The sequence below is a fragment of the Protomyctophum bolini genome, assembly GCF_963924005.1.
Source record: "Protomyctophum bolini genome assembly, chromosome: 8".
In the NCBI taxonomy this organism is placed as follows: domain Eukaryota; kingdom Metazoa; phylum Chordata; class Actinopteri; order Myctophiformes; family Myctophidae; genus Protomyctophum; species Protomyctophum bolini.
This window is the reverse complement of record NC_137869.1, coordinates 31,155,311-31,170,309: the sequence shown is the minus strand read 5'-3', so window position 1 is coordinate 31,170,309 and position 14,999 is coordinate 31,155,311. Positions and strand designations below refer to the sequence as shown.

At 44.6% G+C, this 14,999-nt stretch overlaps 1 protein-coding gene across 1 annotated transcript in view; it reads left to right on the top strand.

The window, feature by feature from the left end:
* insrb (insulin receptor b) overlaps positions 1-14,999 on the top strand; it is a 112,127-nt gene that overhangs the window by 77,558 nt on the left and 19,570 nt on the right. Inside the window, exons 5-11 of the mRNA XM_080771253.1 lie at positions 8,744-8,883; positions 9,508-9,652; positions 9,965-10,179; positions 10,301-10,427; positions 11,231-11,481; positions 12,343-12,510; positions 13,167-13,365. Of these exons, the coding sequence (XP_080627379.1) occupies positions 8,744-8,883; positions 9,508-9,652; positions 9,965-10,179; positions 10,301-10,427; positions 11,231-11,481; positions 12,343-12,510; positions 13,167-13,365 (1,245 nt within the window). The remainder of the gene's footprint in view (positions 1-8,743; positions 8,884-9,507; positions 9,653-9,964; positions 10,180-10,300; positions 10,428-11,230; positions 11,482-12,342; positions 12,511-13,166; positions 13,366-14,999) is intronic.

The window sequence follows — 14,999 nt, the reverse complement described above, 5'->3', positions numbered from 1 at the left end:
ACAAAGTAAAAGGTGAGAGTTAATTTTTCTTTTTCATTTGCAGCTTTCTTTCGTTTTAGCGATTTTAGCTAAACCAAGTTACAGCTGTAGTGCGACTTCAACAGGTTGTGTCACCAAAATGTGCTGTCCCCCCCCCCCCCCCCATAGATGCAACGTGTCTAATTAGCGCATAACACCCAGCTTGTAAACTCTGTCAATAAACCGGCTCCTGCCTTGCTGCGTTTCAATAAATAACCCAAAACACGTTAGCGGAATGCAAACGGCACGTTTCGGCAACGTGAAGTTACGTATCGAGAGTGGGACGTGACAAACGTGTCAGGAGAGAGGAAATAATAAGAGCACAGGGAGCAGGAGGGAAGAGGAGAAGGCATGCAGGAGGAGATGGATACAGAGGTGTTTTTCTGAGTTTGAGCTAATAGCAGCAGGTTGTGTGCTAGAGATGTCTGCTAGGCCAAAAGCCACAGGTTGCTGGATGATTGATGGTGTTTGTGTGTTTCTGGTATACGTGTGTGTGTGTGTGTGTGTGTGTGTGTGTGTGTGTGTGTGTGTGTGTGTGTGTGTGTGTGTGTGTGTGTGTGTGTGTGTGTGTGTGTGTGTGTGTGTGTGTGTGTGTGTGTGTGTGTGTGTGTGTGTGTGTGTGTGTGTGTGTGTGTGGAACGTGTTGGTGACTACATTACTCTGGCCTCGGGAAGGCTGTGTTGCTTTTTCCAGGTGCAGTCTGAGGGGAAATATCCACTGTGTCCAGATAGGGAGAGGTATAAATAGATCTATTTATTAGGTAAATAACACACACAAAACACACAGAGCGGGAGGGCAGTTCTTTACACCCCATATTAAAACAGATTAACAGTCCCCTGTACACCCAATGGGAACAGGACTAAGGACATTTCATCCAACGTGTGTGTGTGTGCATGTGTTTCACGCACTTGGGAAGGGGGGCTTCGGGGGGCGGTGACTTTCCCTTGCATGGTGCCAGCCTACAGGGATTATCAGGTGCTTAGGCATTGAGGAACATTGCTTAAAGGCTCAGTCATACACCCCAAGGCATGAGGCAGAAGCTGCGTGTGTGCATTCGTGAGTGTGTGGGTGGGTGTGTGTGTGTGTGTGTGTGTGTGTGTGCGTGCGTCGTGGGCGCATTATGTGATATACTGTACCAGAAAGTTCTTTTCCATTAGGATTCTGCTGCAGTTGCAACATCACGGCCTGACTGTGTTGTGTGTGTGTGTGTGTGTGTGTGTGTGTGTGTGTGTGTGTGTGTGTGTGTGTGTGTGTGTGTGTGTGTGTGTTGGTTTGGTTTCAGTAGGAGAGAACGTCATCATAGTAGCTTAGCTGGCAGCAGCCAGCTACACTCAGACACACAAATCACCCATCCAGACAGCCAGACGGACACACACACACACGCACGCACGCACGCACATAAGCAAGCACACTTATTTGATGGAAATGGACTAGGTGTTGGGAGGGTAGGAGAACAGTAGAAAAGGCAGGAGAGCCAGAGGTTCGCATCACATTGACTGTGCATCGCAGATATTCTCCTAAACCGAATAGAAATAAAACAATCCCCTTCCTTATGCCTGATTTATACTTGTTTGCATGCTGGTGTCACGCACCAACAGTAGACGATCTGCAAGGGAACAATGTGTTGTGCTTAGCTTGTATATCAGACAGTTTCTATGGGCAGTCCTCCTCCTCCTCTGTGCCTTCTACCCTCTCTGTTTTTCTCTCTGTCTCGTTCTCTGGGTTTTTACAGACGGCTAAATGTGCTCTCTAGGCATTCGACCTTTACTAACACCCATGACAGAATTTGTTCGTCTTTCCTGGAGGCTCAAGCAACACAGCGGGGGGGGGGGGGGGGGTGCGTGTGTGTGCGTGTACAGTATGTGTGTGTGGTCGGGTTCCGCCAGGCCCTGGACCAAACCAAAGAGTCAGCTGTGGCCTGCGTGTTCTGGATGGTTCTAGCAGACGGCCAGGGCCAGAGTCACAGAGTTCAGCCGGACAGATAAACACTGTCCCTTTAAGAGCTGGACCCAGGCTGTTTTGTCTGTCTGTGTTTTTCAATACAACGGCTCAAAACATTTCTCTCTTTCCGTCTTTCCTGCACTGCAACTAGAGCAGCGGTTCTCAACCTGTGAGCCGGAACACAACCAAATAATTAGCAAAACACTTTGACATGACATTCGTCCATTCACAGTCGACTGACTGATCATGCAAATCAACATGCTCTGAAAATGCACACGGCCAGCCCACGGCGTCTGACCACTTAACACAACCGGCTGCCTTGTTAAGTGGTCAGATGGGTGGGCCGCGGTGAAGACTTTCGAGATTCTTCAAGTGGGCCCTGAGCCAGGAAAGGTTAAGAGGCACTGAACTAGAGCATTACATTTTGAGAAGCTGAATTTGTGATTTTCCATGTGGGGGAGAGAGAGAATGAGACCGAGAGACGGGGACTATCCTCCTGTCTATTTTTCCCTTTATTTTTGTTGTTTTGGAGCGTTCATTACAGACTGTTTCCACTCAGACAGAAGTCGTTGGGTTGGGGGACTGATATGTGGTATTAAGAGCTTAATGCGATGGAAGCTTGGAGAGGCCGGCTGTGTAATGGGTCATTTGTTAGCATCACGGTAGATAGTAGGAGAGAGGCCAGCCAACGACCAAAACGGCTCCCCTGGGACTGTTGAGGGAGCCAGGGGGTGGGGTGGGGGGGAGAATGATGTGTGCGTGCGTGCGTGCGTGTGTGTGTGTGTGTGTGTGTGTGTGTGTGTGTGTGTGTGTGTGTGTGTGTGCGCGCGACTACTATCTGTACCAAGTAGACCTACTGCACATGTAAATAGGGCTGTTACCTTTAATCTAAACTTTTTTGTATACTATTTAAATAGTCTTGAAAAAGAATACTGCTATTTGTTTGTCCTAAAGTCCTCAAATTAAAAACATTAACATGTATATAACGATGCAATGTGACAAAGCTCTGTTTACTTAATGCTGTACCCCCTCCAACTTTTCAACAGTTTTAATTGTAAATTGGCAATGTAAACGTATGTTTTCTCATGCCAATAAAGCTCCTTTGAATTGAATTGAGTAGGGATTTCAAACAAACGCATCAGTTTGTTGTAATTGTGTGTATGTGCGTGCATGCCTGTGTGTGTGTGTACGTATTGAGTCACTAAGGGGAGGTTATAATAAGGGCAGCATAAACACAGCATTAATACAGGGTGAGCTAGTGAACGAGGAGCCCATGCAGTGCTCTGGTGGCCCCTGCAGTGAACAATAGCTGCTTTTGTCAGCCCTGCCCACAGCTCAGTCAGCTCAGGGGCTGCTTTAAACAGGTGGCTGCTATGGCTGCCTTTTGATGCCATTGTCTCCTTACCCCTGAGTTTTGGAAGCCTGATTGGATTTCTTTAACATCCTCCCCCTCGACCCCCACCTCGCCGCACATTAGCAGATCTGTTTTTCCAGGAATCATTTTGAGGCAACTCTGTCGGCTTGTCCTCAGTCCACCCCTCCTCCTCCTCCTCCTCCTCCTCCTCACCTCGAATCCACTCCTCTCCTCCACACAGCTCCCCATACTCGCCTCTCCCTCTCTACTCTACTCTCCCACACTCTACTTCATTGATTGAGTAGTTTATTGAACATAAATGTAAAGACGGCAACAGAGTACAGTCAAACGTCAAGTTTGTTTCCTTCACTGGTTCCCAAACAGTGGGTCGGAACCCATTTGTGGGTCATGGACCAACTTTTATGGGTCACGACTCCCATTAAAAAATCCCATTTTCTTTTCCTATAACTTGACTAACTAGAGACAAAGACATTCCAAAGACCAATCGAAAACCAGTATGCAAATCTCAGAGCCTGCACCTCTGCCCCCAAAACACAGGTAAAGTTAGCGAAATAACAAGCCTACTTTGACCTTTAAATGTACTCATTTATGAATCAACTATCTGTTGGAATGAAAACCTTCTTCAACATTCGAACTGTGTTAATGTGAAAAAGATTTAATCACAAAAAGAATTATTAAAATATCGGCTACAACGTAATAGTTTATTTAGTCATTTTCTGCCTTTTCATTCTAGGCGAGATGCAGACCATTTAGCCAGGTGCAGTCAAATATATATTATTTTATTAAAGAAAATTATAATAATTTTTTGAACAAATCTAAGAATTTCCATAAATAAAAATACAAATAATGTATACGTTGTGAAAATAGCCGTTCTACAAACTTGTAGATCTGCTATTACTAAACTACTTTGAGTCCCGGGCAAACATCTAATCTCTCTTTTGCGTCTCGACCTGAAAAGTTTGGGAAGCACTGCTGAGTCTACTCTAATCTCCCCCACTCTGCTCTACTCTGTCCACATAGATAGAGCACCCAAGTCTGACGTCACTTTCAGTAGAGGGCGCCAATCCACAGGTTCATGTATTTTTTTAATTTGCATTGAAATTCACATAGGGAGATTTTAGGTTGCTTCATATAAGAACTGTGTTTGAAAAATAAACGGGGTGGCTGTGCTTCGTTAATGATGTCCATTCATATTTGATACAGCCAGTTCTGGAGAAAATGGAATTAATGTGGCCGCAAAAGCCTTGAAAGCGTATGAAATCAATGTCTCTGCTAATATACGCCCAGCTGTCAACACATTGCGTTCCTGAGATTCCTCGTTGACGTAAGCTCAGCTGGCAGTGACTCGACTCGTAATAACCACGAAACATAAAATATCAATAAAAATAAAATAAAAAAACTGAATTAACATGTCAGTTTCTGTTGTGCTACGCAGCTGCAGCCACCCCACCTACCCAGAAATGTAGTCTGTTGTTTGACTCGTTTCTAGCGCTTATTGTGTTACTCTTTGTTTGGGTATATTTGTACATTTCCACCTTCAGTCGATGCTTCATATCCATACGAGTGAAAAGGCTGCGATGATCGTTTTATTTCATACTAGTCCTTACCCGTTCTGAATATATGAACAGCAAATATATATATATATATAGAATATTAGTGGTCCATGACATGAAAATGATGTTTGACAGTCAGCAATAGTGTTGCTTATTGTAGATTAATTTTCGGATTTTCATAGACCTGGTTGCTTGTTTCCCTCTCAGTCAATGTGGCAACCCTGGTCAGTGCCGTGTTGACAATGTAGCTTAGCAGTTATCACACAACAGCTAGGAGGAGCAGCCTTCTGGCGTGGCCGCGTCATGTTTAAAAGTATTTTGCGCAATTTATGTCCCCGAATGTATGGATATGGACTTATGGCTCCATCGCTGCCTCTTTCTTTAGTAGAAGTAGAAATTTAACGTGTTGCAGAGTGTTTCCCGTCCGCGCGCGTGCACACACACACACCGCCTCCTGGCCTGAGGGGTTTGGAGTGATGTAAAAACAATATTTGAACAGTGAAATACATCGGTAAAATCGGTAAAAAGTAGGCTAGGTTCATTCTGGGAGCGTGCAGATTTTGTTTTGCGTGGAGATATGTGTGCCAATAGTGTGGCTCGGTCGGAGATAGACGACAACGGCTGTGCTGTGTATTAGGAGACACAGACGCGGTGCCAAATTGTATAGGGCACATTTTGTTGTGTTGCAGCGGTAGCTAGAGGAAGCATGCCAGTGGGGTAACGGTGATAACGGTGGCCTGTGATGCAGGTGTCGCTAGGGGACGGAGGCGCGAGGTTATTCACTAATAAATTAATTATTAATCATTAATGTGTCAATTGGGAAAAAGGGCTCCGTTAAGACCTCCATATAATTATGGTCCATGCCTGTGTGAAAAGTGGGAGTGATTCGTGCAGTTAATGAGGAGATAACGCTCTGTCAGTGACATTCAGACATTCAGATATTCGATGAATTATAGTATGATAAGAACACAGTTCTTATATGAAGAGATCTAAAATCCCCCTATGGGGATTTCAATGCAAATAAAAAGTACACAAACCTGTGGACTGGCGCCCTCTACTGACAGTGACGTCAGGACTTCGGTGCTCTATTGCTGATATTGTCCCCAGAAGGAGCGTGCGTGAGGAATTCTTGGAAAGTTTGGGGATGTGGGGGGTGGCTCAGTGTGAGGTAGTTAGTTGAGAGAGATCGGTAGTTAGTTTGATTGCGGAGTGTGGGTTGGGGGAAGTGGGAGGGGTTTTGGGGGGCACGCGCAGAGGAGGGGGGTGGGTGCTTGTAGCTGTCTCTGGTTGTGGTGGCGACCGACAGACCGACCAACCGACGGTCCTTTTAGCTTATGTCTAAACCAGATCTGTGTGGTTAGGGATGTCAAGGCTAGAAGTGGAATTAAAGAGAGGGATTATGTTCTTTGGAGAGGGCTTGAGGGGGAAAAAAACACAGATTGCTGCTCATTTGTGAATGAAGTGGTGGGTCCCTTTTTTTCTCTGTGGTGTGTCTCTGGCCTGCGCGCTACACTGGTCCTGACTTTTGTGAATGAATTCCTGAAAGGCAACGCTATCAAGGCCACGCTGTGTGTGTGTGTGTGTGTGTGTGTGTGCGCGTGTGTGTGTGCGCTTGCTTGTGTGTCTGTGTTTTGCAGGAAAAGGACGCCACAGAGTGTGCTTTGAGAGAGAGAGAGAGAGAGTGAAACTGAGCAAGGCCCTTTAGGGACTGCAGCTGGGGTTCCAGCCATGTTGTTTTGTTGTCTGATTGGGCTCTGTGCATGTGCATGTCTGTGTTGCTCTGTGCATGTGCATGTCTGTGTTGCTCTGTGCATGTCTGTGTTGCATGAAAAACAGAAGTGAAGTGGAGCATGTGACTGCATATGTAAATAAAAATAAAAGAACAGATTACATAATCTAATTACGCTTCTAAAAGCCAATGGATTAATTTCAGGATTTATCTGAATCCATCTTCCCAAATGGAGATCCCACAGTGCTGTTTTATTTGGCCCAATAATCCTATTGTTGATTATTTTGTATTTTATTAAAAAAATAAATGAAAGCAGGTATTTATTTTTATCTTTAGAGGGCTTTTCTGAGCCTTTATTTGACAGGTTCAGTGGAGAGACAGGAAACGGGAAGAGAGAATAGGGGAGTGACATGCAGCAGATGGTCTGGAATCAAACCTTGGACTGAGTGTCGGCCTTTAGAGTCCATGTGGTATTGCCGCCGAAAAACGTAACCTACATTAATCATCAATTGCCAACCTACATTAATCGTCAAGCGCCAATAAACGTAAGTTACGTTTATTGAGTTGTATAAATGTTTTGATCCGATCTATTCGAAAGGCTACTCACATTAGCTTCGGATGACTATCCGTTATTAGCCATAACACTGGACTGCGCCATCTTGATTTGCGCTTTCAGTCGCTTTTATCTCCAATTCCCCGTCACAGGCGGCATTTCTGGTCAAAACAACGCTTATTGCACGGAGCATAGCGGTCGCTGTAATGACGCCGGCCTGTGCTTCTCTTCAGCTAGTGAGAGATCAACACCGTTTCCGGTCGCGGTGTTTTGGATCTTCAAAATGATGGCTGAACGCATATAGTAATCATTCTTTAATTAATCCTGGCGGCCAAACGGCTAACTGTTCGTCGCTATAGCCCCAGCAAATAAATGTTTTCATGATTCTTAAAAATACAAGCACAAATGTAAAGAAATCTGAGGATGCATCATATTTCTAAAAGCAGGTCATCCGTGTCATGTCCATCTGCCTTTTGGGGTAGTTTTTGTCTAGACATGGAGCCACAGGGATTTAGTCTCTGGATGTGCATGTGTACAGGGTGCGTGCACACGTGTGAGTGGATGTAATTTATTCCATTTCACATCCCAGGACCCAGTCAGATGTTTACTGTTTGCATTCCCCAGAAAAGATGTCTTGTTATTTCATAAGGGTGTGTCATGCTGTGTCCTGGTCCACGCCGCGCCAACACATCACATTCACATTCCAGTCTCCTTCACATTCCAGTCTCTTTCACATTCCGTCCTTCTCCATTTCATATGGGTTCAGGGCAGGAAGTGTTTTTATTTGATCTTTTATTTATTTGTTGCCCCCCCCTCTCCCTCACAGTGGTATTTACATTATGCAATTCAGCAGCCACTTTCACTGTGTAATACAGTACGTCTAACCCCACTTTGTTGTTCACTTCCACTTAAAGCATCGCCCAGAGACCTTAGTGACCTGCCAATGTCTCATGGCACTTAGCTTGTTATGTAGGAATGCAAAATAAACAGTCAGAGGAGTGCATTATGGTAAGTTGTTATGAACGTTGTAGTCTGTCTGACAGGTTTGCAGGAATGCATGGAGTGTCCCTGTTTATCAAATGGACGTAAGGATGTTTCATGGCCGTCAATGGCAGTGTGTCGTGTCCCTGAGTCTTCAGTCAGGACACCAAACCCATAAGTGGTTCACTCAGTTGTAAAGTGTTCTAGACAAAGCCTGATTTATACCTTGTCGCGGGATGGAGTCGGGTTCAGAATATAGCCACTCTACATGCTCACAACGCTATTGAACACATTTTGAGCTTGTAGATCGGTTATTTTTGGCGAGTGATGAGGTACACTGGAGTATCAATTAAGTGTGCCAACCATGCACACAATCTCTCTCTCTCTCACTCACTCATTCACTCACTCACTCACTCTCACACACACACACACACACACACACACACACACACACACACACACACACACACACACACACACACACACACACACACACACACACACACACACACACACCTGCTCTCACCTGCTTTCAGTAGACCTGTGTTAATTTCAAGGCTTGTATTTTAATGTGAGTATGTGTCTTTGTGCAGGTTGGAGTGTTCACCGTGTGCAGGCCTGTGTCCCAAGCTGTGTATGGGGAATAAGACCGTGGACTCTGTGAACTCTGCCCAGGAACTGAGAGGGTGCACCGTCCTCAACGGCAACATGATCATCAAGATTCGAGGGGGGAGTGAGTACTACCGTTCCTTGTTCAGTGGGATTCAGTGGGATTATTGGGACAGCGAAAGCTCACGTGCAAATGGGCGAAAGGAATCATGAACCAGGCTTTAATGTCTGCTCTAGGCCGACTCTCCAGAGAGGTACTTGATGTCTCTGTGTAGACCTCTCATTTTGCTTAGCATTCCTCTGTCAGGTTATTTTGTTACAACTGATGTTTGGATGATGAAATGTATGTTAATTACCCCTTTATTAAGCCATTCTGACCTGAGATCAAATTCTAAAAATGTCTGTTTGAAAATGACAGTTTTCTGAAAAATGTCAGTCGTTCTTCGATTTTTCAAAAATAGCAGACATATGAGCTTGTAGATCTGCTATTTTTAAATAGCTAAAGCATAACGTAATGCTAACACCAAAACGGGTTCCCGCCTAAAATGGGTTAATATTATGGAGAAATCTATAGCTCGTATTTCACAGATTCATACCCTGTGTGTCGTGTTTATCTGTTGTGCTGTCCTCTTAACCTGTCTGACGTTACAGACGGACAACCAGTGGTTGTCTACCTTTCTCCTTCGCTGTTTTGAGGACACTATATGGTTATCTGTCTGTCTGACCACTTATCTCACTTTCCTTGTAGATAATATAGCAGCTGAGCTGGAGGCTAACTTGGGGCAGCTGGAAGTGATCACAGGCTACCTGACCATCCGCAGAGCCTACGCCCTGGTCTCCCTCTCCTTCCTCCGCAAGCTGCGCGTCATCAAGGGAGAGCAGCTGGAGCTAGAGTAAGTCGTCTTCTCAACCTCGGCTGCTTTTGTTCTTTTTGATGGGAAACTGTGCTTGAGTTGTAATGAACAGTAGATATCTGACAAATGTATGTATCTGACAAATCTGACAAAGGCAGTGTATGACGAAGACTTATGTAGGTGAGTTTAAAATATCATAGTGTAACATGTATATTGATTATCACCCGGGCAGTTGTTGTTGCCCAAGGTTATCCTGCATCAGCCCTCGGTTGGATCTATTGATCCCCCACCCCCCTCTCTCTCATTATCTCTCTCTCTCTCTCTCTCTCTCTCTCTCTCTCTCTCTCTCAGTGTCTACTCCTTCTATGCATTGGACAACCAGAACTTGCGTCAGCTGTGGGATTGGTCCAAGCACAACCTGACCATCCAGAACGGCCGCATGTTCTTCCACTCCAACTCCAAGCTCTGCATGACTGAGATCCGCAAGATGGAGGCTGTGACGGGAACCCGGGAGCGTAACATTAAGAGTGACATCGCTATCCGTACCAACGGTGACCTGGCCTCCTGTAAGAGACACAGATTTTGTGATGGCTGCTGAAGAGATGATTGCAATTTCTCTTACTCTTACTACTTTTTTTATCTACAAGGATGATGCCACAACCTAAAACTCTGTCCCTTTTTTACCAGGTGAGAATAAACGTCTAAATTTCACCCTGATCAGAACACTGTCAGATAAGATCATGGTAAAGTGGGAACCCTTCTGGCCTCCAGACTACAGAGACCTGCTGGGCTTCATGGTGCTCTACAAAGAAGCGTATGTATATGACAAACACCAGGGCTTCTTCTCACATTGCCAAGGACTTTATCACATCAACTCCTAACATTTCACTTTTTTTATCTTCACAACTTGCAGTGAAATGCTCTGTGGGTTACTGTTACAGTACCTGGATAAGGGCCAGTTCACTGTCTCTCAAACCAGACATCTCTTCCACAATCCTTGATTGCTACAACGAGTCTGTAATTCCGCCCTCATAACGGTTCTGGACTAAAAACAGAAAAACCTCCACATAAATATTTTTAGTAGCAAACTAGATGGGCTTTGAATTGATTCGCTGATTTACAGTTATTTACACGACTACAAATGCGTAACGGCATTGGGAAATGTGGATTTTCAGAGCTTTCGATGTACAGACTGTTAATTCTAATTATGCTAAGGACGTACGTATATACACAACTTTAGAAGTCAACTTTAGTCTTTAGGTCTTTTTTATTGATGTAAAAAAACATTTTTTTTGTGTTGGCCTTTCCTTCTTCATCGTACTCCTTGTGTTTCGTGCATGCGTACTGCCGCTCACTTCCTTGTTTACGTCTCAATTAGAATAGGTAGAGTGAGGTAAGAATGGAAGGATCATGCCTCCCGGTTTTCGGGGTTCTAACGGAAGGTGGGGCTTTTCAGAGTAAAATCTGCTGGGACTCTAGCGCCATTTTTTTGAAGAATTCACCAGCAAAAGAAGAGTTAATAGCGAGGAGTGGTCTTGCTTGATCAATCTAAGGTTATTGTAATTCCAAACTTTTACCTCACTCTCTCAATTTGTCTCTTGTGTCCCTTCATCCCAGGCCTTATGCCAATGTGACTGAGTTTGATGGGCAGGACGCTTGCGGCTCCAACAGCTGGGTGATCGCAGATGTGGATCCACCATCCCGCCCCACCGAACACAGGGAGCAGCAGGAGCCTGGCCACCTGATCCGACCTCTGAAGCCCTGGACTCAGTACGCCATCATGGTCAAGACCCAGCTGTCTGCCTCTGACGAACACCAGATCCACGGAGCCAAGAGTGACATCATCTACGTACGCACCAACGCCACCAGTGAGTCACAGTGCATACATACAAGTTCACAGACACACATTTTAAATATGTGCAATTTTGCAGCCAGTCTTATCTAAAGCCACTTACAAGTGCTTGTGTACGGTATATATTTGTGTATGTATAAATATACACAGTACTTACCCTTCGAGCAGCCGGTTATGCAATACTTGTTGAACCTGTTGTTAGAGTACCCACAGCGTGGTACCCGTTACCTCGGTTATAAACGGGCACTGTCCTACTCGGAACAATGCATGTTAGGAATGCATGCACATCAGGATGTGCAGATTTATGGAGAACAGCCGACCAGAGCAACGTCCCGATCCGAGCAACATCCCCTCCCCCCCCCCCCCCCCCACACACACACACACACACACACAATCCACCTGTATAACACTCTTGGTGTGTTATCATGGATGACCAACCAAAATCAAATGTGTAACTCGTTCACACACACACACACACACACACACACACACACACACACACACACACACACACACACACACACACACACACACACACACACAGTCTACATTGACCTGATATTGATGACTTCAGGCATCTCCATAACAGTATGAGCATAAAAGGGACACAGATAGAGAGATATCCATTAAATGCCCAATTGCCTATACAGTATGTGGGCATATCAGTCGGTCCGTTTGACTTCTCTCCGTTTGAAGTTGGATCGGTCAGATGGTTCTAGACATTATGCGAAGGACAAGCAAGTGTACGCACGCAAAGATTTTGTGGAATTTATAGTTATGCTCATGACATTTGTTCCGTTTTCTATGAATTTTTAAAAGGTACCATGTAGCTGGGGTTAAGTTTGGAATGTGTCTCTCTTCCTGTCTCTTCCCTCAGAGCCCTCGGTGCCTCTAGACCCCATCTCCTCCTCCAACTCTTCCTCTCAGATCATCCTCAAGTGGAAGCCGCCCAACAACCCCAACGGCAACATCACCCACTACCGGGTCATCTGTCGGAGGCAGCCCGAGGACAGTGACCTGTACAAGTTTGACTACTGCCTGCAAGGTTAGCTGCCTTGCTCGGGGACACTCAAGTAACCATGTACTTATTTACTGTGGTTAAGTACTGTGTACTTAACCTTTAAAAGACCAGAGGCTGACTCAACAAATGCCTTCAAAAATGTTCAGAAATAGCGGATGTACAGTACAAGCTCGCTGCACTAACTTATTTTGAGTATGTCCATTTTTCAATATCTTATACATCTACTCCACTTCATCTCAGAGGCAAATATTGTACTGTGACTCCACTACAATTATTGTTAGATCTGCTATCTTTGAATACATTTGGCAAATTCAGAAAAATTAGTACTTACTTTGGTAATGTAAGTGCCGGTATATTTTGATGCCAAGACTTTTGTACTTTTACTCAAGTAAAATCTGAATACAGTGCTTTTGCTTGTACCAGAGTATTCCTACATTGTGGTATTGGTACTTTTACCTGCAGTAAAGAACATTATTTTCACTTTCTACAACTGCCCATGCCTCTGTTGTGCTGCTGCTGGTTGAAGTACAGTTCACTTCACTGTACATGCATTGCCTGCCTGGGTCGTGGGTCTCACTGACCTGTTTTGTGTTTCTCTCTCTCTCTCTCTCTCTCTCTCTCTCTCTCTCCCCCCCTCCTCTCTCTCTTCAAACCTCTACTCTCCACCATGCCTATACCAGGTATGAAGCTGCCGTCTCGTACCCCCACCCACCTCGGCAGCGAGGATGAGCAAAAGTGGAACCAGACGGACGAGCCCACCTCGGGAGCAAGGTGCTGCGCCTGCCCCAAGACGGACGCCCAGCTCAAGAAGGAGCAGGAGGAGACGGAGTACCGCAAGACCTTTGAGAACTACCTCCACAACGAGGTCTTTGAGATCAGGTGCGTGGCATGACCGCCGGCTGAATGTTACAAGCCAGGTTTGAGCAGGTTCCATTTACTAGGTTCCATTTAATCATTGTTATGGCCGGTGCAATACATGCATTTCTTTTTGGGAGCTTGTAGGTCGGCTATTTTCACTATTTGTCGTACAAAGGGCGTAAGCCCTATATGTACATAGAGCTCAAGTGGTTAAGAAAATGTCGCCCTCTGTGTTGTATTATTTATTTATTTTTACAAATCGAATCCTGGGTTTGACTGATGTACGTCTTTACATACTGTAGGGAGGCCAAATCAGGTAGGAGTAAACAGGTGTGTTGGGACAAGCTGAAACCTGCACGTCCTTATATAATGTATGTGTATATAACAACATGCAGTATACTGCATGTAGGCCAGGGTTGGGGTCAGCTAAGTTTTAATTCTGTCAATATGGGGTGGTTTTTTTTCTTGCATTCAAGAAACTGGAATCTTCTACTGTAGATCATCGTGATCATTCTTTTAAGAAAATGAGAATGCAGCCTCTATAACTAGTTCTGCTTTCAATTTGCTTTCTGGATTTATTGTATTGAAAGAGAATATGTCCACTATAGAATAAATAAGTAAGCTGTGTCAGAGGAAACCCTTTAGATTGTGTTGATTTGCTTCATTATAATGATTGACATGAGGGAGCTTGACATGACTAATGCTAATTGCACAACTGTTAAAGAACTTGTAAGCACCGTGTTTGATGATGTTTAAACCTATTGTTAGATTAATCCAACAATCGGGTTGATTCACAGCTCTACTAAGTCAGTTGTGAAATGCTTAATCTTCAGTAATTCACTAATTGACCCCGGAGGGGAATTTTTCCTGAGTATTAACTTCCACTATCTTGTTTACTAGGTCCTGTCTTTGTCTTGATTAGTCCAGGTTTGTAAATAGCACAATAGCAGTGTAGTTCTTATGGCTACGCATGGGAAATATGAGAAACGTTGTTTCTCCTGGTTTGATACCGGAGGCTCTTCTGGCAGGTGGAAGAGCAGGCAGAGCTGGCTGATAGACACGCTGGTGAATGACAAGGCCTGGGGCCAGCACACAAACATACACACATACGGATATACACACACATCATGTTGATGTTCACACGGGCTGGTTGAGGTTGTTTAATGTTCTTAATACATCAACATGGCACATGAAAATAGGCTGACATAAGCTTGTAGCCTACAGGAGCTGAGACAAAAGCACATACAAGTCAGAAATATTCTCACAGAAACCTTTTGACACAGTTCCCCAAGCTGAAGCTGTTTGTAAATACAGCCCAGAGACAACACCGAGAACATTCCCTGTTTGGCATAGCAACATAAAACGCCCAATGGGAGGACTGTATTTATTTATTTAAATATATACTTTTGTATCATAACTATGAACCAATAGAATGTTTGTGAGAGGGCTGACGGCAAATGAATTGGGCACAATGCCCAAGTTTTGCCCTTAAATCATCCACTGTAAATATATAAATAACTCCCCATTCCAGTGATTTTCAGTTTTATCACAGAATATCTATTGCCAAAACGACGATCTGTTCAATAGTTGAAAATAGCATGCTGACCAATGCTGAAGAGGGCAGACACAGAAACCGAGATAAAGGCGTTTCTAAA